We start from the raw sequence: 25347 nt of genomic DNA, 5'->3' as shown, positions 1-25347 counted from the left end.
CCATTTGTCATCCTTATGAGTACTGAGTACTTGAATTATTTATTTATAAAGAAAGCATTCCAGCATTGCCTCTTGATAGGTTTTAATTTTTTGTTGATTTTCTAATATCTAGAGTGTACCTTGGTATAGAGGATAATAAAAAAAAATATTAACCATTGTTAATCCATACTGCTGCCTTGTAGCTAAAGGTAAAGCAATTGAAAAGCCTATGGAGATACAACAGACGTTGGGCCGCCAAATGTTAGTCGGATAGCATTTATTGAAAGAACTGGGGAAGGAATTCACAGCTTAGGTGGAAGTATGTGCTGTTGTAGGAATTGCAGAATAGTTACGGCACACAAGTTCATACTGTCACTATTGTCCCTTTTCCAGTTAACGGTTTTCACTTGGTAGGTAACGAGAAAATAAAGATTTAAGCCTTAACAATAAAATGAATAATGTGGATGCACGAGAGAAATTATAAAATCATTTGTGTTTTATGTTTCAGTCTGAAGTTACTTGCCTTATGTCCTGTTGTTATCACTCTGCTATATTGATAAATGCATCTGATTGCACCAGGGCATATTCCACCTTTGAACTGTGAATAGGAAAATATAGGGAAGAAGCTTGCTGTTGATATGACTAAGAAGATAGATATCTACTTGTAGGAAACATACTTAGAAAATGTATTGAAATTATGATTGACGTTTTAATTAAACATCTTCTTATTAATGACATGACAATATTATCTTTTTTTAATAGCTGGCTTCAGACAGTAAAGAACTACTGGCAACAAATAGAGAAGACAACTGAAAATCCTGTAAAAGTTGGTGGCAAAAAGAAGCAACAAATAAGACAGCCACGGGACCAGAAATCCTTCAAAGTCAGACTGGGTACTGGTCTATCAATTTGTCCTTTTTATTCACATTCACAGGATTTCAAAAACTGATTTAAAATCAGTTTAATGTATATTTGATCCACTTTCTGTCATAATGAGGAGTTTTTTTTTGTTGTTTTCTTTTAATCGTTGTGTTGAGCGTTGTGTTCAGTAATGAATTGAGCAAGAATGTTGAATGCCGTAAGGTGACATGCGGGATTTTTTTTTTGCTGTGACCAGGTGATTCTTTGTCCAAATGCAGGGGTTTCAAATGGTATATAGTTGATAATGAAGTCAAGGAATGTGAAAAGTTATTTCTCAGTTTTTTTTAAATTTCAATCGTCATTTCAGTTTTTTCAGGAATTTATAATTAACTACTTCTTAGCTACCTGGAGCTTATTACAGTTTGTGTCATGTAGTCTGTGAAATTGTGCTTGCTCTCGCGCTCTTGATGTAATCTATATAGAGTAAGTTCAGGTTATCCTAATCTTTTAAGGAGTCAAATGTCCAGAGATAATCGAAGACTAAAATTTGCTATCTAATCAAATCACATTGACCAGACCTACCTGTGTGTGTTTTAGAAACATAGAAATTAGGTGCAGGAGTAGGCCATTCGGCCCTTCGAGCCTGCACCGCCATTCAATATGATCATGGCTGATCATCCAACTCAGTATCCCGTACCTGCCTTCTCTCCATACCCTCTGATCCCCTTGGCCACAAGGGCCACATCTAACTCCCTCTTAAATATAGCCAATGAACTGGCTTTTAATAATATTAAGCAGATTTACCGGTTTTCGTGATTAAGCATGTTTAATTAAGAAATGGATTGCTTATAAATGTTTTTTAACCTCTGGATAGATAGATTGTTTTTCCTAATGGATGTCATGTGCATGAATATTGTGTTTTTTCTGGCACTGGAGTAGTCAGATTAATATTTAATTAATCCATATCTATCTAATTTTAATACTAATGCTATTTGAGATTCTCTTCTACAGTTGATGGGAACAATTAGAGTAATTATTTTCCACCAATTATGCTTTAGGATTTCATGACCTCTTGATACCAGCAGGATTAAATCAATCACCAATGCTTCATGATTTCCTTTTGGTATTAAGTAGCTATTTTGGAATGTGTATTTTGTGATCATACGTGACATCATACTTGGACTTGATCAGGCTGAGTGGGCGCCTTGCAAGAAAGGGGGACAGGGCCTATAGATCTGAAGAAGGGTCTCAAAATGTCACTCATTCCTTCTCCAGCGATGCTGCCTGTCCCGCTGAGTTACTCCAGCGTTTTGTATCTGTCTTAGATCTACTTAGTTTGTTAACTGTGTGTCAGAGGTTATGGGGAGATGGCAGGAGAACGGGGTTAGGAGGGAGAGATAGATCAGCCACGATTGAATGACAAAGTGGACTTGATGGGCCGAATGGCCTAATTGTGCTCCTGTCACATCTTATTAACTCTGTCTGCTCCCTTAATGAATCATCACAGAAATATTAGAACCTTGTGGTATTATCATAGAAAAATATTTTGTAAACAAATTAGTATTCAGTTTTATGATATTTGCAATGGGTGTATTAATTCATCTCCTCAACCTTAATGTGTCCTAATTTCTAACTGGTTAGGGTTTTTTTTGCAGAGCTCTGAATTTTTTTATTAACTGAATTCTCGGGATAATTTGATTTTTGAGTTAGCATAAACTATGAGCTTATTTTAATAATACTTTTTCATGTTCTTCTTTAGTGATGTATGGAGAACGATACAATGACCTTGAGAAGTATACATGCAGTTCAGATGGTTCGGGCATTGAGTTTGTTGCTTATCACCCCTGTGCGGCGTTGACCGTAAGCCATGTAAGTAAATTTCTTGTTTCAGTGGGACTTCGATGGAAAGAACTCGCATGTAGAAGATTTTGTGCCTTCAGTGCTCAAAAAAGATTAATAGGTTAAAAACCTTCAATCCATCCATTTGATTCTGCACAATTACAATACCTGGTATCATTATAATAATAAGTACACTTTCATTTAAAGCAATTGCAATCTGGATTAAAGCTTTGAACATTTTGGAATAGTTGGAAGCCAAACCAATTTTTTTTTTGTTTTTTTTTTGATGCCCATCTTACCCTGCCTAATTGTTGCCTAATTCTAAGCTATTTGTCCAAGGTCTTTTGATCAAGGCAGAATAAACTTTGGCTAAAACCATGAATCTTATTGAAAGGAATTCAATGCGTTACATCCATCGTATGGTAAGCAGTCATCCAAATGGTGAACTATTTTTAGCCAAACACCACCACTTGACATCCAACCTGAAATTGGCCTTGCATAACTTAAAATTTTGTCTGATGGACTTCCCTAACCTATTAAATTTCAGCTCTTAGCTTGAGCATTCCTATTCTCTTTTCATCCTGACAGTAAAATTATATTCTGAATCTTAACTGAGCATGTATTGTCTTGCATTGAGTTGTTCTATAAATGCTTCCCATCTCCCATGTCTTCCAGCTATAATTTGTGAACTGTCTGCTGGACTCTCTTAAACTACTCAGTACTTGTATTGAAAGGTGTACGTGTTTGCCATTCATCTTGCTCACATAAATAACGCTGCAATTCTCTAAATTGAATATTATTAAGCAATGTTGGACATGTGTCTGAATCCTCAAGAACTGTCTGTTCCAGTCCAGACATTTAATATCTTGAAATAAATATTGAAGTTACCTTTTAAAGTTGCGAATTGTGCACCTAATGCCCCTGTCCCACTTAGGAAACCTCTGGAGACTTTACGCCCCACCCAAGGTTTCAGTGCGGTTCCTGGAGGTTGCAGGTGTTTGCCGGAGCTTGCAGGTAGGGAGACTGACAAAAACCTCTGGGAACCGCACGGAAACCTTGGGTGGGGCGCAAAGTCTCCAGAGGTTTCCGTTCAGGTTTCCTAAGTGGGACAGGGGCATTACACCTCAGTCAAATTTGTGAACAAAATTAATAAAAAGAAAGGGCTTCCCGACTGATCACTCCAGGAGACATTGGTGAATCATCTCCAAACACATCCATGTCCATTTAGGTGTAGGTTTATTTTGACACGTGTACAATGTACAGTGAAAATATTTTGTTTCGCAAGCTGTCCAATAAGAATAGGTAATACCATACATAAATACAGTCAAAACAGGTTATCTGCATTGTTCCAGGGAGAAAGTTCAATTTATCGCAATGGGTAGAGATGAATCGGACAGTATCCTAGCTTATGGAAGGAGGCCATACATTCTCCTTGTGGACTTCCAGTTTCTTTTGAACTCCGCTCAATATCTATATTACTAAATCTCTGATCTTGACCGCTTTTGGCCCACTGTGCTGCGATTTCCGACAGAGCGCCGCCACCTACGGCCGTCATTTTTGGCCACCTCGCTCAGAGCCCCCCTCCGCCTTACGGGTGCGGATGATTTTTCCCATCTATGTCAAATCGGAGAGGTATTAATATATTTTTTAAATTCACCATTCTCTCTGCTGTCCCTGCTGGAGGGAGGGGGAGGGACTATAAAACCAGGAAGCGGTGTGCCTCACTCAGTGTCTGCAAGATGGATGAAGCCAAGGGTCACGTCTCTCTCAGCTCTGAATAACACTGAACAAATGTTTACGCAAAGTGAGTCCCCTTAATGTGGTTTGAAAATGAAAATATGGTTTGTTTGAAGTAAAAAGGCACTGCCTGCAAATGGTTGTTTGGGTGCTTTGAAGTTGAAATGCACTAACGCCAAATGGTGGCTTGGGTACTTTGGCTTGAAGTTGAAAGGCACTAACTGCAAATGGTGGCTTGGGTGCTTTGCTTGAAGTTGAAAGGCACTACTTACTGCAAATGGTGGCTTGGGTGCTTTGGCTTGAAGTTGAAAATCACTACTTAATGCACATGGCGGCTTGGGTGCTTTGGCGAAGTTGAAAGTCACTAATTAATGCACAGGGTGGCTTGGGTGCTTTGGCATGAAGTTGAAAGGCACTAACTGCAAATGGTGGCATGAAGTTTAAAGGCACTACTTACTGCAAATGGTGGCTTGGGTGATATGGCTTGAAGTTGATAGGCACTACTTACTGCAAATGGTGGCTTAGGTGCTTTGGCTTGGTTGAAAGGCACTACTTACTGCAAATGGTGGCATGAAGTTGAAAGGCACTACTTACTGCAAATGGTGGCATGAAGTTGAAAGGCACTACTTACTACAAATGGTGGCTTGGGTGAAATGACTTGAAATTGATAGGCACTACTTTCTGCAAATGGTGGCTTGGGTGCTTTGGCTTGAAATTAAGAGGCACTACTGCAAATGCACTTACTACCTGTTTGCACTGTATATTGATTTTAGATAAAATGCTACCCCTTACGGCTGAGATTTTTGGCCATCTTACTCAGTCCCCCCTCTGCTGAGCAGGTGCAGAGAATTCTTCCTATCAATGAAAAATAAAAGTGTTATTAGTGCTTAAAAAACGTTGAGAATCTCTCTCCTGTCAATCACGCCCTGAAAGCCACACCTTTTCTGGTGGGAGGGGGAGGGAGTTATAAAACCCGGAAGTGTGGGTGTGGCACAGTCTCTGCATGATGGGGGAGGGAGAGGTCATGACTGTCTGAGCTTTGAATCAACTGAACACGCTGAATGTCTACTGAACTATGAGTTTGGTGTTTTGTGGTTTCACCCGGCATGAAATGGAATGAAGCTGCATTTGAATTTGGTGGCCTTGGACCCTGCTTGAAGTGGAATGAAACTGCACTTTAATTTGGTGGCCTTGGACCCTGCTTGAAGTGGAATGAAACTGCACTTGAATTTGGCGGCCTTGCATCCTGCTTGAAGTGGTATGAAACTGCACTGAATTTGGTGGCCTTGCATCCTGCTTGAAGTGGTATGAAACTGCACTGAATTTGGTGGCCTTGCACCCTGCTTGAAATGGTAGGAACATGGATTTGAATTTGGTGGCCTTGCACCCTGCTTGAAATGGAATTTCAAGGAATAGTCATGAGTCAACTGCCAGCTGCCGTGAGTGAGCTGCCAGCAGATCAGGCTTGAGGGACTGAGCTGCCACCCCAAGAATCCATACCAGCACTCCAGAAAGCCCCCCCACTGGCCACCAATATTGGAATTGGTGGAGAGGTGGAATATTGCGTTGGGGGACCAGCCCTCCCGTGTGAACATGGAACCCAACGGGTCCCACTTAGTCTAGTATTACCTAAAGCCCAGAGGTCTCGGTTGTTACATTAAAAAACCATCTTGTTGTAACTTGTCAAAAGTAGTTTTGATATTCTAAGCCGATATCTGCTCGACATCCCACATAGCAGAATCATACAAAGCATAAACGGGCACTTCAGCCATCCTGTCTATGCTGACCAAGTACCTAACTAAGCTAATCCCATTTATCCCAGTGATTTATTTGAAGAATATATAAAATTATAACATGTAACTTTGGGCACTCACGGTGGCGCTGCGGTAGAGTTGCTGCCTTACAGCGAATACAACGCCGGAGACCCGGATTCGATCCTGACTACGGGTGCTTCTGTACAGAGTTTGTACGTTCTCCCCGTGACCTGCGTGGGTTTTCTCAGAGATCTTCGGTTTCCTCCCACACTCCAAAGACGTACAGGTTTGTAGGTTAATTGGCTTGGTAAACGTAATAATTGTAGGTGTAGGATAGTGTTAATGTGCGGGGATCGCTGGTCGGCGTGGACCCAGTGGGCCGAAAGGCCTGTTTCCGCGCTGTGATGGGTGTGCCAACGCTATCTCTTAATATCTCCTATTATAAATATCAGAGTACGGGCCATACTTACTTTTACTTTTGAAAGAGGTAACCATGTTAACTGAGTCTAATATTCAGGATAGTCTAGCCCTGGATTACAGTGTAGGAGCTCCCACTATTTGAATCACTGGTCTGAGAGGGCAATGGCGGATATAATCTTACTCTGGTTCCTTATCAGGTTCATAATTTTATTTTAGAATATTCAAAAATGCTTCACATGCAAACAATTAAGTTTTGACACAATGTGCCGTCTATTTTCCAAGTAATATTAATTCACAGCAGTGAGAGGTGACCAGTTAATTTGCTTGATATCACAGGGAGGGAGGTTATGTTTTTAAATGGTTATCCTTCTGTCAGTAGTTTTGAAAGATATTTATGCCTGCTTAAGAGGGCTGAAGGTTTAACATTTCAAGCAAAAGACAGAAGTTTTACTCACTTGATATTTTTGTAAGATGTTGGGTTAATTTGTATATTAGAATGTGGCTAGAGCCCATTTTCTGAAGCTTGTTCCAGTGCCACTATAAAATTATCACAAGGTTGAAATTGACCGTCATGTTTTTCCACTCAAACCTAGATTTTTCATAACAACACGGTAGAAATTAGCATTCATGGAGTACCATGGTAACAATCTACATAATTTCATTCCAGTGCTTCAATTTACTGTACTATTGGATCATCCTGTATTTAATTACTTCCATCTCTATTCTCCAATTGCTTTTCTTCAACAGAAATATCATTACCAGTTGGCAGAATTGTATAAATTACTTAAAGTAGCATTGGTTGTTTTTCTTTTTGCCTGGGCAATCAGATGTAGAAATCCCATTCTCTTGAGGGTGAATACTGGGGATTAACAATCCAATTAGTTATTTTCTTTTTGATGATGGAGTAACACGGGAGGTATGGTAAATGTGTCCTTTTGACTCTGTGTTCTGATTTCTGTGTTGTTGAGTTCCTCCAGCACTGCTTCTTTTCCCTACCAAGTGCCTGGTTGTCATTGCTGAATAAAGACCTTTTTATAGATACATCACAACAGAGATGTAAATTTACCTGTTGCTCGACCAAAAAATCTAATTACTTTGTTTCTAATTATTAGATTGAGAAGTATGGTTTTCCTTCAGACTTGAGTCTCTCTCCACCTGAGAGCCTCAGATTGTTTGATACAATGGCCGAAGTGTGGACATCTTGGCCCCGGGCACAGGTACTTTGCTGAAATTATCTGCATACAATGTGAATGTGCCTGTTAAATTTCACACGTCTGATTGTTTTTTTTCTTTTTTTCTTCTTAAAAAGGAATTAAATCCTGAAGAATATAAAGAGTTCAAGGATAAGATTGTTATCAAAAAGAGTGATGTGAGGAAATATGAGGCTGAGTTAAAAGATGAGTTACTAAACTGGATTACATCAGGACACAGCGATCAGGTACTCTTTTAGTTAACAATAACAACATTTTTTTAAATTGCATTTAAAGTAGTAATATTGAAAATCAAAATTTGTATTACTATAATACAGTTCAGTTAAAATTGTAACAGCCACTCAAAGCTTCCTCAAGCAGCAGTATAATAATATATTGTATTATTGTCTGAAGAGGCGTCTCGACACGAATCGTCACACACTCCTTTTCCCAGAGATGCTGCCTGTCCCGCTAAGTTACTCCAGCAATTTGTGTCTACCTTCAATTTAAACCAGAATCTGCAGTTTATTCCTACATGGTATAATAATCTGGGCTGGTTTGGTAATGTTGAGTGAAGGATAAATACTAACTAGTACATTTAAGGCAATCCCTCTGCTCTGAAGAGTGATGTTGTTCCATTTTATATCCATCAGAAAGTGCATAAAATCATACAGCGTGGAAACAAGTCCTTTGACCCAACTTGCCCTTGTCTCATCTACACTAGTTCTACCTGTCTGTGTTTGGCCCATGTCTCTCTAAACCAATTCTATCCATGTACCTGTCCAAATGTTTTTTTTAATGTTGTGATAGTACCTGACTCAACCACCACCTCTAACAGTTTGTTCCATATACTTACCGCTCTTCGTGTAAAAGAAACATTGCCCCTCGGGTTCCTATTAAATCTTTCCCCCCCCCCCCTCACCTTAACCCATGACCTCGAGTTGTTGACCCCCCCCCCTGCACTGGGTAAAAGATGATGTACATTTACCCTATCTATTCCTCTCATGATCTTGTACACCTAAATAAGGAAGGAAGGCTTCAATGTTTAACTTGATGCCATGATGCAAATGATGCCTCACTGCAGTGTTCAAAGGTGTTGCATTGAGAGAGGGCTTATGTTTTGTGCTTGTGGATAGGAACTTTCATCTTTCTGACCTGCTCAGCTGTAACTAATGGAGCAATGGCTGATACAGATTCGACAAATAGCATAATTCTAGTATATAGTCGATTAGTATAATAGTCTGAGGTGTGTTAAAACATGTTGTGATGCTTGATTGGTCTGAGGTGGTACATTATTTTGTTATTTTACATTACTTTGTTATTATTTTTTAAAGTGTTTTATTTAGAATGTGGTGTTTTTTGGAAGGTATGCCATGTAATTTTGAGATGTTTCAATCTGAGGTGTATGATTTTGAGGTTCCTTCTTAATTTAATGATGATCATGATGGGTTTGACATTCAATGTTTTAATCTGTTTAATAGGCCTAACCTTTATCAGTTTGGACTGCATTTTGGGATTCCTTATGTGCCTGAGATAATAGTTTATAGCTTTTAGCCCACTCATTTATATTGACAAAATATTTAGTTTTGAAGTGTTATGTTTCGAGCTGTTTTATTGGACCAAGGTGCTCTATTCTTTAAGATTTTAGTGTTTTGTGGGTTTTAAAATGTCACTTGTGTGAGGAGGTTTTGTTTTGGATGTCTTTTCCCTTTAGTACTTCACTTGTGGTGAGGTGCCTAATAGCCCTGTCCCACGGTACAAGTTCATTCCAAGAGTTCTCTCGAGTTTAAAAAAAATCAAACTCGTGGTAAGCACGGAGAATGATCTCAGCGGGTACGTCGGAACTCGGGGATGTCTCTTAGCTGCTCGTAACGCTAACGGCAGGTACTCGGGAAGACTCACTAACGGCAGGTAAGCACGGGAAGACTCGTGAAGATTTTTCAACATGTTGAAAAATGTCCACGAGAGCCCCGAGTACCGACGAGTGTCCATTACCATAAATCTCCGAGTTCGAATCAGGGCAAACGCGGGAGAACTCTTGGAATGAACTCGTACCGTGGGACAGGGCTTTTATGGAAATGAGGGTACGATGGTTTTGAATATTTCCTTATGTCTGAGCTGTTACATTTTGTTTGGAGTACTATGTGGGTGTGAATGTTATTTGGGTTGTTCCTGGTGTGCTTTGCTTTGGTGCTTCATAGGCCTGGTATGCTCCATTATTTTGAGTTGCTTTGGTGTTGTTATGCAAGGTAACATTGAAGTGCATTTTGGGTCTGAGGTTCCGCACTTGTTTGCAGTTCTTGTTGGGTTAGGTTGTGAGATTTCTATGTTTCTTAGCTGTTATTATTGAAACCCTGGGTCTTTGCAAGCCTGCGATATGTTGATTTGACCTGTTTTGCATCTGATATGCATTAAGTTGAAACAAATTGCAGATTTTAAAATCAGGTTTGCATTTTAGGGGTGCTCAATTGGTCTATGGTGGCACATAAGTTCGAGTTTCTACTTGGGAACTATGATACATTATGGCGATTATGTGCCTGAGATGTTTAAGAAAGAACTGCAGATGCTGGAAAAATTGAAGGTAGACAGAAAATGCTGGAGAAACTCAGCGAGTGAGGCAGCATCAATGGAGAGAAGGAATAGGTGACATTTCGGGTCAAGACGCCTGAGATGTTGTATTTTGAAGTGAGATGCTTTATTTTGAGCACCGTTATAACGTTGAGGTGTTTTATTGGTCTGTTATGGAAGTTCAGTCTTGAATGATAACTAAAGTGGTATAGACACTGAAGTGGAGTAACTCAGCAGGACAGGCAGCATCTCTGGAGAGAAGGAATGGGTGATGTTTTGGGTTGAGACACTTCTTTGGGCTGTGAGTCGGCAGAGGGAGTCTAGAGATATGGAAGGGTAAGGTGTGAAAAGGACAGATCAAAGCAGATGATGATCAAGGAAATGTAGAACAGTTCATTGTTGGCTGAGGTGGTGGTGACAACAAGGCATACAAACAGCAAAATTAATCAGGATAACAGTGAAACTAGTTGGAGAACTGGGGTGGGGCAGGGACAGAGAGAAGGATTTCAACCCAAAATGCCACCCATTCCTTCTCCAAAGATCCTTGCCGTGTTGAATTACTCCAGCATTTTGTGTCCATCTTCAGTGTAAACCTACAACTACAGTTCCTTCCTGCAGTGCAAACCCGGTTCTCTTAACTTGGCATCCAGTTTCCACATATTTTCCTGAGAACCTGTGTTGGGGCACCCTTTCAGCTAAGTGCGAGTCATAATACTGACAAATCCCAAATGTTTTGAACTATTGATCTTAAAACACGGTTTTAGTTCAGTATACTTGAATTATTTAATGTGTTCTTTACTGTATTTATACAGTCTCATTTCAATTATTGATAATTTAAGGTTGCAGCCGTGCTGTACAAGTTGAAACCAAGAAATGTTGTGAATTCTCCAGCAACCATGGTAAAGCAATTTCCCATGCTCGTCGAAGCGCTACAGAAAGAACGCCAGCTACCAGCTTTGTTTTTCTCGTAAGTTTCTCTTTAGTTTGATATTTGCAATTGAATAAAATTTGAATCTACCCAGTTTGTTGCAAGTTTCAAGGCATCGTGCTTCCAAGTTCTCTGCAGTGTTGAAGTAATTAATTATTACAACAGTCCTATCTTCAGCTAGGTGCTGCTCATTGGTTAGGTTCAATAGATCAATTGGGACAATTTAATATAATTGAAGATGGAGATAATTAATTAGATTTCTGGAGTCACTGCAGGACAGGGTACTGCTATGAAACCATGGGACTTAAATAGTTTGGAAGGTAACCACTATTTTTGTCTTCATTGTAAAGCGGATTAGAGTGCAAGAGGAAGGGATGTAGGTGGAAGGTGAATGGGGGGGGAATAGTGGGAGAATCAGTATGAAGAAGGGTTTGAACCTGAAGCATCGCTTAATTGGGTTGAGATCTTCATATTAAATCATAATTTATTTTGTCCTACAACAATTTCGCTTGGTGGGACTGGGTAAAGGTATCAAAATCTTCAGGCTGGACAGTTCTTAGTATTTTTATACATCAATGAAGGGAGTTATTTTTGCTGATCGCTGGTGGCCCGTCATAGACACAGACAGCATGGTTGTGCAGTCTCATGTCTTGTGGGGTCGAGTGTGGCTCACGAATCCAATGTGCGACCCATACACGCGGGAGCCCTGGGGGCACATGAAGGCCGCTGTGTGAGGATTTAGGGTTGCAGCCTTCCTCCTGTCTCTGACACAATGTGTCGGCTTAAGTGACCAAATTTGATTATGTGAGTTGATTATGTGACCAAAAATGTATGAAACAATGTTATGTTTTAACTCAGTAACACAAAAATGAGATACACCCTGTATACTGACACTCATGCCTCATGCAATATGCAACTTGCATAAACTTACATTTTGGTAAATATTTCTTTACTCTGTCCCTAGTGAAATCAAGCCAGTTTGCAATTTCTGCAAAACTGTACGATCACTCAAGTTTGACCTGCTAAGTTACTCCAGCAGTTTATGATTCATCATTTGTAACGTACTGCCAATCCAGGAGTTCATGTTTCCAAGCTGAACAAAACTAAAAGAATACCTTATGATTGCTGATGGAGCCATCAGCAAAGGGACAGGGACAGACTGCACACAGGCACACCTTAACCAGTCTGGTAACTTAAAGGAGACAGAGATACACCTGTGAATCTTGGTTTATTTCCTATCGTGCGCTCACTGCAGACTGAAAGTTACAAACTCCATAAAGAAGGAAAAGGATAGTACTCAAAACTCTATTGTACTTCCAAACTCCTCCCCTTCCACAATTTATGAAGTGCGACTTGCAGTTTTGCCTCTGGTGGGACCTGTTGCAAAAAGCTAAATATGAAACTGGTGAAGAACCGGTTGACTTCAGCAGTCCTGTTATTCCTCTGCTACAGGGCCTGCTACGTCACACGGGTCCATTCCCTCTGATTCCGGGTGACTTCAGACATGTACTACTCGCTGTGTAACTGGCCGAGTGACATGATCCAAGCACTTGCCACAAATGTTCAGATGAATGACAGGGATTCATCCACTCTCAGACGGTAAGATGGTAACATAATTGGACGGAACAGGAATTGCCACAGTCCAAGAAATGTTCAGCAATGAGCAGTTCGGGTCCTGAGATTTATTCAAATTAATCCCATTCCATTTATTTTGTTCAAGCCAAACCACCAGGCAACTGAAGGGAACAGTTCCGACACGTGAAAATCTGACTTGCCTAAGGGTTTACGGAAAGTGACCCTTGCGTAAGTCGGGGAGTATCTGTATTCTGATTTTGTTTTTCATGTAAGTTTTCTTGCAATTGATTGCAGTAGAAATTTAATTTTCTTCACTCGCATTGTTCAACGGGACAAATTGGGCGTGTGAATAGACACAAGGAACTGTAGAGGCTGAATCTTGATCAAAAAAGAAAACAGTGCTGCAGTAACTCAGTAGGCCAGGTAGCATCTTTTTTTAGAACATGCATAGGTGACATTTTAGGACAGAACCCCTCTTTAGACTGACTGCAGTAAGGGAGGGGGTAGAAGGCTGGAAGAGAGACTGGGGCAGGACGAAGTCAGGCAAGTGATATATGGAAGCATGTAGAAAGAAAGAACTGCAGATGCTGGTTTATACACAAAAGGACACAAGTTGCTGGAGTAACTCAACAGCTCAGGCAGCATCCCTGGAGAGCATAGATAGGTGACATTTCGGGTTGACGACCTTCATGCAGGTGTTGTTGGGGGGGGGGGGGGGGTGAATACAGGTGGATGGACAAAGGCCAGCGATGAAAATGTGAGATGAGCAAAGAAGAGATGTGATATGTGAGGCCAAAAGAAGGGATGTTATTGAAAAGGGGTTGGGATAGTGGGAGGAATGGATGCCCATTCAGCTGGGGCACAAGGAAGAGATGGCGGGGGGAAGAGAAGTGGGGTGTTGGCTAGTTACCCCTAATTGGAGAATTCAATGTTCATAAGCTGAAAGGAACAGCACCTCATGTTCCACTCGGGTAGCTTGCAGCCCAACAGTCTGACCAATGAATTCCTCAGTTTTAGGTAACTAACCAATAACCCACCACTCTTTTCACTCCACCTCTCTTACGAGTATGCGAGTATGAGGATAGCTCCTCTCCTTGTTATTTGTTTTACTGGCTTTATGATTCATGGCTTGTTGCCAGACTCAATGTTGTCTGGCCTGTTAGTGCCGGTCATCAAGGACAAAGCTAGTAAAGTAGACAGCCTAAATAATTACAGGCCCATAGCTTTAGCCAGCATATTGTCAAAAGTTTTAGAAAGAGTTTTGCTGGATAGAATAAATGAGTTTGTTAACTCCACAGATAACCAGTTTGGCTTTAAAGCTAAACATGGCACTGACTTATGCATATATGTCCTAAAGGAGATTGTAAACAAATATAGAGGCAAAAACTCTTCAGTCCTAATGTGCTTTATTGATGCTTCCAAAGCCTTTGACCGTGTTAATCACAGAAAGCTGTTTGGTAAAATGAGTCAAAGAGGGGTGCCTAAATACATTGTTAGAATTCTGGCCTACTGGTATGCCCACCAGACTATGCAAATAAAATGGGGCAAGAGGGTCTCAGCCCCATTAGGGGTTAGCAATGGTGCTAGACAAGAGGGAATTTTGTCCCCAGTCCTTTTTAATCTATATATTGATGATCTGTCTAAACATTTGAAAGCCTGTAACACTGGGTGCGTGTTTGGTAATATTTTAGTGAACCATATTATGTATGCAGATGATCTTGTGGTCTTTAGTCCATCTAGCGCTGGTCTCCAGCAGCTCCTTACTATATGTTCTGTGCATGGTGTGGAACATGACATTAAATATAATGCTAGTAAGAGTGCTGTTATGATCTGTAGAACCAAAGAGGATAAATGTCTTAAAATTTCCTGATTTTAAATTGTCTGACAATAATCTTAGTGTCTGTAATAAGGTAAAATATCTAGGGCATATTATTACAGAACAAATGACAGATGATGAGGATATTCATAGGCAACGACGCAAGCTGTATGTACAGGCGAATATTCTCTTGCGTGAATTTGGTGCGTGTGCAGATGTGGTGAAGATGTCGCTATTTAGAGCATACTGCACACCACTCTACACTGCGCACCTGTAGTCGAACTATGGAAAGACAAGTATGCAGAGACTAAAGGTGGCATATAACAATGCCATGAGAACACTGCTAAGGCAACCTAGATGGTGTGGTGCCAGTAATACGTTTGTGGCTGCAGGAGTCAGTACTTTAGAAGCTATCCTAAGACATCACATGTATAAATTCATTTGCAGGATAAATGACTCTAAAATTGTGCTTATTGTGGCCTTGTCAAACATAAGGGTTAGCACTACACGCTACGAATCCCAGCTGTGGAGACACTGGTCTCGTTGTAGGACATTGATCATTCTTTTAATCTGGATTTTTAACTTATGTATTGTGTTTTAAAAAAATATATAAATTGATGTTTTTATAAGTGATATACTAGGATTTTATATGTATTTTATGATATTTAATATGCAATGCGTTTTTAATGTAATGTTGCCCCTTGTCTGGACCTTGAGTCCGTAATAAAGTTTATTATTATTATTACCTGTGGATAGACAACCCATTTCTTCTATTATCCTGCCTCACCCGCCCTTCCCCTTCCTCCTACATCCCTGCCTCTGCCTAAGTCCAGGAGAGCTGTAGCGAGACAACTTGAATCAACTTTTACAACTCAAATCCTCTTCACATTGAAAACAAATATTACTTATTTTCCTAGCTGTGTACTGTACTTGACAAAGGGCATCTGTATCTCAACTGGGAATGTGCTGGATAAAATCAAGAAATATATAATTTGTGGATCCTAGAGCATGTAATAAAATTTAGTGCTTACTAGCTTTATGGATAACTTGCTGATCTATTTTTATTTGCTTAAAATGACAAAAATAAGATGTATGCTGTATAATTTTTAGTTATCTTCTTTTTATTCCAGATTTAGCGTTTCTTTAGTAGAACGACTAGCCAAAGAAACTTTTCAGCATGTCACCAACAAGGAGCAAATAAAAAGAGGATCGGATGATGCAAAAAAAAGGCTTGAAGTTGAAAACAAGCTTCGCAAATTATCAAAGCGTGCTGGGAAAAAACAACCTTCGTAAGTTGTATATTTATCTTCATGTTTGTACTTTCAGGTTTAAACTGTTAAATTTGGCAAGGTTCAATAGGCAAATGTGAGATATTGTTCACCTTAACAAAAATGTCACATAAATTTAGGGTATTTTCAATAGTAAGCAAAACCTAAACTGGTTGGTGCATTAACTAGATTAGTTGCAGCTGTTATTTTACATTCTCTTTTGCACTGTGCTGACATTGATGGAGAGTGTGATCGGGCAAGGTATTGAAACTAGCCCGTCATTGTGAACTGAGAACTGATCCAAAATCTGAAACAATTATCCAGGTCTTCAAATCAAGATTTCTTAATTGTCATATGACCTGGGCTGGAACAATGACATGATGTGTTGCAGCCTTACAGGCACATTAATCCGTCTGCAACCATAATGCAGAGTGTCTGATAGTATCAGTAATAACCACTCTGAAGGAAATAGGGTAACTTGTGGAAGCAGAAGTGGCTGAAAGTGGAAGATTTTTAGGAGGAATGGGCATTTTCACTTTGGCACTTTTAGTTTGGCCAGATTTACTACTTCTTATCGAGTCCACACACAAGATTAGAAGTTGTTCAGCCAGAGCTGAACACACTTCTCGGCATCTGCATACAATGGTGTCTAGCTTGTCGCTTCTCTTTAAGAAAGAACTGCAGATGCTGGAAAAATTGTAGGTAGACAAAAATGGTGGACGAAGGTAGACAAAAATGCTAGACAGAAAAAACGGCGAGGCAGCATCTATGGGGCAAAGGAATAGGTGACGTTTTGGGTCAAGACCCTTCTTCCGACTGGGTCGAGACCCTTCTTCTCGCTTCTTGTGAGTGGTGGTGGAAACAGGGCACACTCTTTCCTTGACCCCTACTGAGTACTTATGTTTAGTTATTTTCCGAGATTGAACTTCTATAACAGACTGATAAAACGGCCTGAAAGCTCTACGACTACTCAATAAGAAAGCATGGCCATTAAAATACCCAAATCCCTCGCAAGAATAATCACCAAAAGGTATCGTAGAATTGATACCCAGAAACCTCCACCGAACAATTGAGCCTCAAAATAACAACAGCTTTGATCTGTAAAGTATTTCAAACTAACTCGGTCTCTCAGTCATACAAAGCAGCTCAAACAGGCACAGACCCTCCCCCCACACCCATATAGAGTCGAAAGGCAGTTAAACAATAAATGTTTTGTCTTATTTTGGTACCAGCTGTATGGGCACCATGTCTATCATCTGTCTTTCTAAAATTAATGAATCGTTAGTTTCTTGGGGTCACCAGCACTTGCATCATTGGTTTTGTTCTTGCTTGTAACTGGCAGTCACAGATTTTATTTGAATTGTCTGCCTGACTTCAAATATGATTGAGTACACTTGACTATTTTACTTGGTGCCCATATGAACACTTCCAAAGTTTAATTTCTGTTCTGTTTGTTCTAACTTTTGAACAGTTCCCCAAAGTACAGCTACAGTTTCAGTAACAGGTGGATGAATATCATGAGTCAAATCTTGACCAGTTTTGCCCTGCGCTGACCTTCTTGCCAGCATCTAATTTAAATTGTTTACTAGTGCCCTCCATAATGTTTGGGACAAAGACCCATCATTTGTTTATTTGCCTCTGTACTCCTCAATTTGAGATTTGTAATAGAAAAAATCACACGCGGTTAAAGTGCACATTGTCAGATTTTATTAACGGGTATTTTTATACTGTTTAGTTTCACCATGTCGAAATTACAGCTGTGTCTATACATTGTCCCATGATTTCAGGGCATCGTAATGTTTGGGACACATGGCTTCACAGGTGTTTGTAATCACGCAGGTGTGTTTAAATGCCTCCTTAATGCAGGTATAAGAGAGCTCTCAGCACCTAGTCTTTCCTGCAGTGTTTCCATAACCTTTGGAAACTTTTATTGCTGTTTATCAACACGAGGATCAAAGTTGTGCCAATGAAAGTCAAATAAGCCATTATGAGACTGAGAAACAAGAAAACTATTAGAGACATCAGCCAAACCCTAGGCTAACTGTTTGGAACATCATTAAGAAGAAAGAGCTTACTAATCGCTAAGAGACTGGCAGGCCAAGAAAGACCTCCAAGCTGATGACAGAAGAATTCTCTCTATAATAAAGACAAATCACCAAACACCTGTTCGACAAATCAGAAACCCTCTTCAGGAGTCGGGTGTGGATTTGTCAATGACCACTGTCTGCAGAAGACTTCATGAACAGAAATACAGAGGCTACACTGCAAGATGCAAAACCACTGGTTAACTGTAAAAATAGGATTGCCAGGTTACAGTTTGCCAAGAAGTACTTAAAAGAGCAAGCACAGTTCTGGAAAAAGGTCTTGTGGACAGATACGATGAAGATTAACTTGTATCAGAGTGATGGCAAGAGCAAAGTATGGAGGAGGGAAGGAATTGCCCAAGATCCAAAACATACCACCTCGTCTGTGAAACACACAGTGGTGGGGGTGTTATGGCCTGGGCATGTATGGCTGCTGAAGGTACTGGCTCACTTATCTTCATTGATGATACAACTGCTGATGGTGGTAGCATAATGAATTCTGAAGTATATAGACACACCCTATCTGCTCAAGTTCAAACATGCCTCAAAGCTCATTGGCTGGCGGTTCATTCCACAGCAAGACATTGGTCCCAATCATACTGCTAAAGCAGCAAAGGAGTTTTTCAAAGTGGCCAAGTTAATTACCCGAACTGAACCCAACTGAGCATGCATTTTATATCCTGAAGGGATAACTGAAGAGGACTAACCCCCAAAACAAGCATAAGCTAAAGATGGGTGTAATACAGGACTGGCAGAGCATCACCAGAGAAGACACCCAGCAACTGGTGATGTCCATGAATTGCAGACTTCAAGCTGTCATTGCATGCAAAGAATATGCAACAAAATACTAAACATGACTACTTTCATTTACATGACATTGCTGTGTACCAAACATTTTGGTGTCCTGAAATGGGAAGACTATGTATAAACACTGCTGTCATTTCTACATGGTGAAACCAAAATGTATAAAAATGGCCTTTATTAAAATCTGACATTGTGCACTTTAACCACGTGATTTTTTTTTCCATTACAAATCTCAAAATGCGGAGTAGAGGCAAATAAATAAATGATGGGTCTTTGTCCCAGACATTATGGAGGGCACTGTAATTGTAACCACTAGGGTAATGATTATGGGTGAGATTGCTCAATCACCCCGTTATCGTCCCAAGGAATAAGATTTTTTCTAAACATTTTGCTTGCTTTTCATTGAATTCTCTCTCTCATTGGCAAGTGATTCTTAGATTCTTACATTCCATTCTATACTCTATAATGTGCATTTCAGTCATTAGTTTATGTTTTAGCCATTTGTATTGCATTCCATAAAATCATACATTCTGGTTGCAGTGATCCAAAAGAATCCCATGTGTCTGACAATATGGTTATGAAAGAAACCGAGCAAGAAATGTTACACCAGAAACTTCAAGAATTGAGGAGGATTCCACCAGACTGCACCTATGCAGTAGAAAGTGCTGCGGACCGTAAGGTACAGTATGTTTACGTTGTGCTGTAAACAGCAACTTTCAATATCCAACTACTCATAGTCATAACTATGGTTACTGAATGTTGGTGTGTTCATGTGGCATTTACTGTCATCTGAAGGCCTAACCATACATGTAGCATTTTATCACGCTTCAGGAATGTGCCAAAGTAAGATTACTGTGGAATCTAGACGTGTACAAGTTGTCTGTCTTTGGCTGACTTCCACATAGGCAGACATCAGCAGGGTAAATGACCAAGTTTAAAGTATCAAAGAGCACATTTTCCATATTTATAAAGGAAACAAAAAAAGGTTATACAATTGCCAACAAAAACCTCTACTAACGACAACTGTGTGCTGTTAACAATTTAGTAAGTAAATAAAATAGATGTAGTTTTGATTTTTTACAATTATCTGAAAGAAAAAATATTTTTCAAACGCATTGGAAAACAACACCATGAATGAAGAATGGTTCATATAACTACATGTAAAATTTGCTAACATGAACTTTAATCATCTAAGCTGTTAAATTTAAATCATAGTTTTAATGATATAACGCATTTGTACTCCCTGGCTTTTGACCATGCCTGAGGCTTTGCTTCTGTTTGTGGTGTTTTTGATGTTTCTTTATTTTACATGTCTTTTCCTACTATTTCTTTTGATTGTTATTTTTGGTGTGTATTAACTTTTTTGTCAATGATTAGTGATGTACAGCACTTTGTTGCAGCTATGTTTGTTTTTAAAGTGCTCTATAAATAAAATTATTATTATTATTATTATATAAAGTTTGTATTCCAAAATAATGATCCGCCAATATGTTTTAAATTCTCTAGATTCTCGATACAATCTTTCAACGATTGCAACAAGCCAAAACAGCAAATCAGTTGCGCTTTTATTTGGAGAGAGGCATTGGATTTCATCATCCTTCATTAAACAGTAAAGGAAGACAAGCTGTGGAGATGCTCTTCAGACTTGGATTTGCCAGGGTCAGTGTTTAATGAACATGGATTGTGTTCAACTAAGCCAGAGCTCACTGAATCTTTTAGTGCTATTGTGCTACTCTTTTGGATTTAATGTTGTGATATACTATAGTAATCCATTTTATTTCTGGTCCCTCTTTGTGACCGAAGGGTAGGGCAGCCAATACAGACATTTCCCGACTTACTTAAGGGTTACGTTTCGCAAATCCTTTCTTATGACTGATTTTCCATGTCGGAATCATCTTAAAACTAGGTAGAAACAAAGAACTACAGATGCTGTTTAATACACAAAATGACATAAAGTACTGGAATAACTCAGCTGGCCAGGCAACATCTCGAGAATATGGATAGTTGACGTTTTCGATCAGGACCCTTCTTCAGACATCAGTCTGCTGTTAATCCAGCACTGTGTAATTTCACCTTAAATCTAGGCGCCCTTCTTCACCAGCTGCCATACCATCCGACATGGCCGTTGTTGTGGCTCCTGCTCCACTGTCAAAAACGCCTCCATCCTTGAAGTCGCTGACAACTTCAAAGGTTGAGGAGACAGCAGTGAAGGGGGAGCGGCCAAAGTGATGGTTATGCAACAAATGACTGGCATTGGTGATTTATTGTTGCCTGAAAAGCAGCAATTAAAATTTGTCTTCTGGGTCATACCAAGATGGGAGAGTGACAAGTACATTTGTCTAAAGTACAAAGTACAAAGTCTATCATGACTTTGAAATGTGATTTAAAAAAAAAAAAATGTTTACTTGATGTACATGTTTTGTAAGGTAAGTCAGAACTGAGATCATGTACTCACTCTTTATTATTAGACTTTATTAGAGCGGGGAGAAGTTTGTCACTATATTCCTCCATGGAATCTAGCATAAAAGCAGGAAATGGCAGGAATATTTCCTTGCCTAATTTGAGCACTTGAGCATCTGAAACAATATGTTGATAGACTGATAGTTATCATAATTGGAATATCAATTGAACGTTCTAAAAACTACATCAATTCCCCTTGTAGTTTGCTACATATGCAATGGGACTCTTGAGACTATTGTTGAAATCCTTGCTTTTCAGGGATCCATTTCAAATTGGGCATTTGTTATTTTACCAATACTCAGTTACATAGCAAATATTCTTGGGGATTCTGTCACCTTAATTTCTGTAACTTTTGAAGTTTTCAATTCTTATTGTTATTTAGACTTTGTTATTGGGCAAATTCTGGAGGACTTGCCCAATTTATTTTTGGAAGTTCTAAAATTTGGCATTGGTGTTAACAGCATCTTTTGCTGCATATCCTGTCTAATAATAGAATAAATTCTCAGTGTAAAAATTTATTAAGGAACTTAAAACGATTATCACTGAATAATAGTTTAAGAAAGAACTGCAGATGCTAGAAAAATCGAAGGTAAACAAATGCTGGAGAAACTCAGCGGGTGAGGCAGCATTTATGGAACGATAGAATAGGTGACTTTTCGGGTCAAGGCCCTTCTTCAGACTCATGTGTGGGTGGGGAGGGGGCGGGAAGAAGAAAGGAAGAGGCGGAGACAGTAGGCTGTGGGAGAGCTGGGAAAGGAAGGGGAAGGAGGGAGAAAGCAAGGACTACCTGAAATTGGAGGTCAATGTTCATATCGGTGGGGTGTAAAGTGCCCAAGCAAAATATGAGGTGTTCCTCCTCCAATTTGCAATGGGACTCAATCTGGCCATGGAGGAGGCACAGGACAGAAAGGTAACGGGAGATCAGTTTGGTTAGTGCAAACTGAGAGTAGGTGTTGGACGAAGCGATCGCCAAGCCTACGCTTGGTCTCACCGATGTAGAGCAGCTCATACCTAGAGCAGCGGATGCAATAGATGAGGTTGGAGGAGGAATAGAATAGATCCCCAAGCAAAATAATGGGATCGAAGTGACACTGACTCCTGAACTGATGGCCTGCATCCTGCATCCCAGTGGCGTCAGAATCAATTGATGTATTAGTTTAGTGTTAGTTTAAGTTTAGTTTATTTATGTCAAGTGTACCACGGTACAGTGCAAACCTTTTTTGTTGCCTGCTATCCAGTCACAGTAAAGACTACATAATTACAATCAAACCGTCTACAGTGTACAGATACAGGATAAAGGGAATAATCTTTTAGTTGTGCAAGATTAAAGATGGTCCGAGGGTTTCATATAAGGAAGGTGGTAGGTCAGGGCCACTCTCTAGTTGGTGATTAGATGGTTCAGTTGCCTGATAACAGTTGCAAACAAACTGTTCCTGAATCTGGAGGATATTTCCACTGGTGGGAGAGTCTAGGACCAGAGGATACTGCCTCAGAATAAAATAAGGAGTTTCTTTAGTCAGATGGTGGTGAATCAGTGGGATTCATTCTACCAGTGCCTTTGAGGGCCATGTTTCAGAAACTTGAAATATAGATTTGGTTGGGAAAAAATAGAGTTATCAATCAATCAACCTTTATTGTCATCTTGCAAGCAACAGTTGTACAGTGCAAAATGAAAAGACGTTTCCCAGGGAATAGCGGGGCATCGCACGTGAAATTTAAAACGTTTCACACATAATAACATTAAAAACAATCCAGTCCCTGATGGAACAGTATAAATAAATAGTTAAAAGCAGGTAAAACACAACGTTAAAATACAATAAACCAATCATAAAAATGTCCGGGGCAGCTGATTTCAGTGGCCAGTGGCCAATGCCAGTTATTAAATTGGCCAGTGCCAGCTGCAGAATCAAGTGACTGTGAGTACAGAGTGACTGTTTAGCAGCCTCACAGCCTGTGGTAGGAAGCTGTTTAGCAGTCTTGTAGTCCGGGCTTTGATGCTTCGATATCTCTTGCCTGATGGCAGGAGATTCAGGTGTATGTGGAGGGGGTGCAGTTTGTCCTTAGCAATTCTCTGAGCTTTTTTCAGACAGCAGCTCTGGAACAGTCTTGTACCGAGGGTAGGGAGACGCCAATGATCCTCTCTGCTCCCCTCACTACCCTCTGCAGAGCCTTCCTGTCCGAGCAGTTGCAGGTGGAGTACCATGTATTTATGCAGTACGTGATTACAGACTCCACCGTACCCCTGTAGAAAGTCCTGAGGATGTTGGTGGGGAGTGAGGCCTGTTTTAGTTTCCTCAGGAAGTGCAGTCGCTGATGGGCCCGTTTGACGGTCCCAGTGGTGTTCCTGGACCAGGTGAGGCTGTCTGTAATTTGCACACCGAGGAACTTTATGCTCTCCACTCTCTCCACTGCAATGCCACTGATGTTGAGGGGTGTATGCTTTGGCTGTGCCCTCCTGAAGTCGACAACCATCTCCTTCGTTTTGTCGACATTTAATTCTAGATTATTTTTGCCGCACCAGTCCACTAGTTGTTTTACTTCCTCCCTGTACGTTGATTCGTCATCTCTGCTGATGAGTCCCACCACTGTTGTGTCATCCGCGAATTTTATGATCTTATTGTCCCTGAATCTGGCAGCAGTCATGTGTGAGCAATGTGAACAACAGCGGGCTGAGCACACAGCCTTGAGGGGAGCCGGTGCTCAGCGTGATCGAGCCTGAAGTGTTCTTGCCAACACGGACTGACTGAGGTCTCTCTGTCAGAAAGTCCAAGATCCAGTGACACAGGGTAGTGTTGAGGCCCATCAGGGTTATTTTCTCCGCAAGTCTCTGTGGGATGATGGTGTTAAACGCTGAGCTGAAGTCAATGTACAGGATTCTGGCGTATGTGTTATTGTTTTCCAGATGCGTGAGTACTGTGTGCAGCGTGGTAGAGATGGCATCCTCTGTAGACCGGTTGGGGCGATAGGCAAACTGGAGGGGGTCTAACGATGAGGGGAGGCTGGCAGTAATGTGAGGTTTCACCAGGCGTTCAAAACACTTCATTATTATTGGGGACAGGGCGGTAGTCATTTAGGCAGGCAACCACTGGTTTCTTCGCTATGGGGATTATCGTGGCAGTTTTGAGGCATGTGGGGACAATGGCTTGACTAAGGGAGATGTTAAAGATGTCTGTTAGCACATCTGCTAACTCCTCAGCACATTCCTTGAGCACACGTCCTGGGATGTTGTCGGGTCCGACTGCTTTCCACGGGTTGACCTTAGACAGGATTCTCCGTGTGTCCATTGAGTCTATGGTCAGGACTGGCTGGTCGGTTTGTAAGCAGGGGCTGGCTCTCCCCTTGGGTGTGGTGTTTGCTGCGTCAAAACGTGCAAAGAAGTTGTTCAGTTCATCTGGGAGAGAAGTGTCCGTGTCGGTTACCTGGTGCCTTGCCTTGTACCCCGTCAGTGTTTGGATTCCCTTTCACATCCTCCTGGTGTCTCCTGTGTCACAGAGGTGTCCCTGGATTTTCCCCGCGTAGGCACGTTTCGCTGCCCTGATTCCTTTTTCCAGTGCAGTCCTGGTAGATCGAAGAGCGGCTGTGTTACCGGCTCTGTAGGCTGCATCACGAGCCCTCAGCAGCGAGCGCACCTCTGCTGTCATCCATGGCAGTGAAGGTTTTCATGATAGTGACATCCTCGGTGCACTTGGCAATATAGCTGGTTACTGTCTCTGCGTACTCCTCGATGTTGATGAGGTCATCATAGGATGCTGCTGTCCTGAACACATTCCAGTCAGTGTGCAGGAAGCAATCCTGCAGTGCTGAGGCTGCTCCCTCTGGCCAGATCCTGGTGTGTTTTCTCTCCGCTCTGATTTGTTTTTGCAGAGGTCTGTAGGCTGGTGTTAAAAACACTGAAATGTGGTCCGAGTGGCCCAGGTGAGGGCGTGGGGCTGCCTTGTAAGCCTCTGGGGTGTTGGTGTAAACCAAGTCCAAGATGTTCTCTCCCCTGGTCTCAAAATCCACATATTGCTTGAATTTTGGGAGCACAGTCTTAAGGCTGGTGTGATTAAAATCCCCGGCCACCA

General features: G+C 40.8%; 1 protein-coding gene across 1 annotated transcript in view; it reads left to right on the top strand.

Moving 5' to 3' along the window:
- LOC129702984 (probable ATP-dependent RNA helicase DDX60) overlaps positions 1-25347 on the top strand; it is an 81966-nt gene that overhangs the window by 35948 nt on the left and 20671 nt on the right. Inside the window, exons 20-27 of the mRNA XM_055645118.1 lie at positions 742-872; positions 2600-2709; positions 7703-7807; positions 7900-8028; positions 11188-11315; positions 15798-15956; positions 19364-19502; positions 20330-20482. Coding sequence (XP_055501093.1) covers positions 742-872; positions 2600-2709; positions 7703-7807; positions 7900-8028; positions 11188-11315; positions 15798-15956; positions 19364-19502; positions 20330-20482 — 1054 coding nt within the window. The remainder of the gene's footprint in view (positions 1-741; positions 873-2599; positions 2710-7702; positions 7808-7899; positions 8029-11187; positions 11316-15797; positions 15957-19363; positions 19503-20329; positions 20483-25347) is intronic.

This window comes from Leucoraja erinacea, chromosome 1 (assembly GCF_028641065.1).
Source record: "Leucoraja erinacea ecotype New England chromosome 1, Leri_hhj_1, whole genome shotgun sequence".
Taxonomy (NCBI): domain Eukaryota; kingdom Metazoa; phylum Chordata; class Chondrichthyes; order Rajiformes; family Rajidae; genus Leucoraja; species Leucoraja erinaceus.
The sequence above is the reverse complement of the archived record's forward strand: the minus strand, read 5'-3'. Positions and strand labels throughout refer to the sequence as shown.